The 3961-nt window shown below is 45.6% G+C and overlaps 1 protein-coding gene across 1 annotated transcript in view; it reads left to right on the top strand.

The window, feature by feature from the left end:
* Positions 1-832: 832 nt before the first annotated feature.
* The window catches only part of tspan12 (tetraspanin 12), a 24841-nt gene continuing 21712 nt past the window's right edge, over positions 833-3961 (top strand). The window contains 4 exon segments of the mRNA XM_084330950.1: positions 833-1319; positions 1433-1573; positions 2040-2050; positions 2052-2120. Of these exon segments, the coding sequence (XP_084187076.1) occupies positions 1508-1573; positions 2040-2050; positions 2052-2120 (146 nt within the window). The 5' untranslated portion in view covers positions 833-1319; positions 1433-1507.

The raw sequence follows: 3961 nt of genomic DNA on the forward strand, positions 1-3961 counted from the left end.
TAACCCATCTGTTAATAAAGTTTTCAATCAATCAATACTACTACTACTAATACTACTACTGCTGCTACTACTACTGCTACTACCACTACTAATAATGCTAATAATAGTGACAATACAATTATTATTAGCTTTAGGCATAATGGAATATGGAAATTCATACCATCTAATAAACTATGAAGACAATTTATAAATAGTTGGTGGCTTATTTGTTGCCTATAGCCTACATTTCCTTTCTGTGCTCTAGTCGTGTGTCCTTGACTTCACTAAAAGAGCTATCAATCATCTCTATCACTGTTTTATCTGGCTTCAACACTTGCATAGCACAGGAGCGTGTGTGTGTGTGTGTGTGTGTGTGTGTGTGGTTTTGATGTGGAACCGTTTTCCATGCGTGTGCGCTTGATTGCATGATCTCTCTCTGAACAAAAAGGACCATGGCAAGTTATGTTAGGTTAAGTCGCTTCCTTTTTCAGTGAAAAACAGGGTGGTTGGACGTCATCATCCGACTCATCCTACCCAGCACAATACCACTCTCACTATAGTAGTTGCCCTCTTGACCCATGCATGCTATCTGTTGGAGGCGGGTGAAGCAGGCCGCATTCCTTTCGTCTCTGAGGACGCTGCCTGCCTGCAGCCCACCAGCCCTGCCTCTGCTGTTGATATTCATTAGGCGAAGCGCTAGGACCCTGCGGAGTGACCGCCCCCTGGCTGCAGGACAAACTGCGAGCCGCTTCTCCCGAACATGCAGAAGTTGAACCGGGCAGCGCTCATCAACTCGGACGCTCTGCCCTGGACAGGACAGCGGAGCTCCGAATGGTATGTTCAGGCAGGACGATATAGCTTTTGGGGGCACGCCGACGGAAAGGACTACTGCAATTGTTGTCGTTTTGAAGTTGGCTTTATCTTTGGGTTATCCCGTTTTTTGGGAATGCTTTGCCCCATGAAGCGTTTGGTACGCATGGAATAAGAAAATGGATGCAGATCATTAACACACACCCGACAGCAAATGGAATATGTTGTTGTTTGTTGTATTACAACGGACGAATGTATAAAGACAGGCGAACGGCGCTAGACAGCTTCTTTTTCGTGCGAGGCTTTGCTACTAAGTGAGTGATGATTGATTTGGACATGTCAGCACTGCTGCGCGCTCATCCGAACACTCCATCATCCCGCGGGTCGTAGGGAAGTAAGAACCACCTGTTGTGTCTGTGTGTGTGACGTGAATGCTTTCTGGAACTTCTCACGGAGAGCCGCGCTGCTAAAACAAGACACCGGCGGAGAGGCGCATCTGTGCGCACCGGGAGGACATGTCCAACCGCCCGGTATGTTTTTACGCACGGAGGGAACAGTGTCGCCATGCAGGCATCTGTCATTCTTTTTTGTCATAGTCTTATTATTTGTCACGTTCGCCTCTCTCCGTCTCATTTGTTGACAGCACACACGATGTTGCCATGGTGGACCGGGTTAAGATGAGGTGTCTTGGCCGCCAGTTGCCGCAGCAGCGCTCAGAATGGCCCGTGAGGACGCGGTGAGGTGCCTGCGATGCCTTCTCTACGCTCTCAATTTACTCTTCTGGGTAAGCGGAGCAGGGAGGACCCGCGAGCAGGTGGTCGGGCTCCGGGTAGATTCGCCCGCTCACATTACACACTCCCCACTCAACATATCAGCCTCTCCTCTGTCCACCCCCCACATCCCCCGCCGAGATTAGTGCCAGCAGTGGCTTTGCCAAGCGATGACTGATCTCTCTTTCTGAGGTCCGACGGTCTCTGTATCTGTTTGACCAGCGTTGCAGTTTATTATAGGCCAGGTGCGTGTTTGTTTCACATTTGTAATGTTATTTGTGGGCAGGAGAACTGATGTGTGTGTGTGTGTGTGTGTGTGTGTGTGTGTGTGTGTGTGTGGCATGCGTGTGTGTGTTGTGTGTGTGTGTGTGTGTGTTTGTGTGTGTGTGTGTGTGTGTGTGTGTGTGTGTGTGTGTGTGTGTGTGTGTGTGTGTGTGTGTGTGTGTGTGTGTGTGTGTGTGTGTGTGTGTGTACCCTCAGCTGTTCAGCGTGTGTCCTTGGAGTGGCAGCCTGGCTCAGGGACTACCTCAATACAGTGTTGACACTGACCGCCCACACCAGGTGAGTGACCGAGGGTGGAGGGACGGACGGACAGACAGAGACGGACGACAGACAGACAGACAGACAGACAGACAGACAGACAGACAAGACAGACATACAGACAGACAGACAGACAGACAGACAGACAGACATGCAGACAGACAGACAGACAGACAGACAGACAGGCAGACAGGTGGATGACCAGACAGAGGAGTAGACACACACTCAAACAGATATGGACAGACAGGTGGACTGACAGATGGTGAGATGGACATGGGCACACGCTGATGAGACAGAGGGACAGATAAACAGATAGAGGGACATTTGATTTGATTTTATCTTTATTCATCTTGAACATTTCAACCATAAAACAAACACAAAAAAATAATAATAAAAAAAGATATATTATACAAATAAAAATATAAAATACAACAATCAGCATAGATTTGTTAGAGAAGGGACAGAATGAAGCAAAGCTTATCTGGTCCTGCCCCTTCCTTACAATATAAGTGATCTATCGATATAAAAAAAGAATATAGATATCCACTACAGCAAAAGATAAATAAATAATTACAAAAATACTATAGTTCACGTTATTTTCAAGCTCCTCTAACTTATACTTGTCAATAATTCCTGTTTATATAGATGCATTTTAAACATTTCAATAGTATTACTTGTTTTATTACATATAGACAGACAGAGGGACAGATAAACAGACAGAGGGACATATAGACAGATGCACGGGTTGGGCGCACAAATACCAATGCAAAATACAATTATTCCAGGCTGTGGTCAGGTTCAGGCTGACAGAAGGCTACTGGCAGAAAGCTCAGTCCCCAGTTTTAGAGAAGATTTGGGTTAAAAAACCTGGGTTTTGGTTAGAATTTCCAGACCCAAGTCTAGCTCTAATGCCAGGATCAGACGACACACATTCGGCCAGATTTTTTGTAATTTTTTTTGGAATATTTTATTTAGATTTCCAATATTCAAACGTACAAAATGACAATATCAAGACATTTACAGGACAGTAACAACGACAACAACAATAACAGCAACAATATGTGGGTATACATATATACACTCGGTCAGATTTTGACACGATTTCCTCATCGCAGAGACATTCAGTGTCATGCCCGATTATGAACGACAGGGGAGAGGGGGTTGCTTAAACACTTTAAGGACCAGTCACGAGTTTATACGTGTTACGGTGCCATGCGTTGTGGACCAGAGCCACGAGTTAACTCGTGGCAAGTTGTTATTGTTTATTCCATATTAATAACCAGTTATAACGTCCCCGATCGACTCTGGGGACCTACCCGCATATTTGATTTCGGCAACATGCAATACCGGCCAGATCCTCTTAGGGCGCCATCGCTCCACTGCAGTATCATTGAGGCCGATTGGGGGAAAAACATTCTGGGGCGTTTCATTTGAGCCTGGATCCCAAACGAACATCATCCATCTTTGATCACGTTTGGAAGCGCAGATTTCAGCCTGGAATAATGGGATTTATGATCAGCCAATGGACATATCGATCTACCAGATGCCGATGTATTATGACGAAATGCTGCCGGCGATCACATGGGCTGACGTAGGATACTATTCACCCAAATTACAGCCGGATTGGAGCTTGTTTTAAAACGCAACGTGATCGATCAGTGAAAATGGCTACTTGAACGCACACTGTATTGCTAATCAATAATGGTAATCGGCTTCCCCGCCGCCCCCATTTCATCCATAGATGCTCTTTAATAGTCTGGATGCTACGCAGTTTGTTTTATTTCATTCGTATATATACAACAGAAATGGCGTTTGATATAACATGACTAGCCCTTTAGCCTATTATCTAGCTCCCCAGAAAA

This window comes from Notolepis coatsorum (genome assembly GCF_963971535.1).
Source record: "Notolepis coatsorum genome assembly, chromosome: 15".
Taxonomy (NCBI): domain Eukaryota; kingdom Metazoa; phylum Chordata; class Actinopteri; order Aulopiformes; family Paralepididae; genus Notolepis; species Notolepis coatsorum.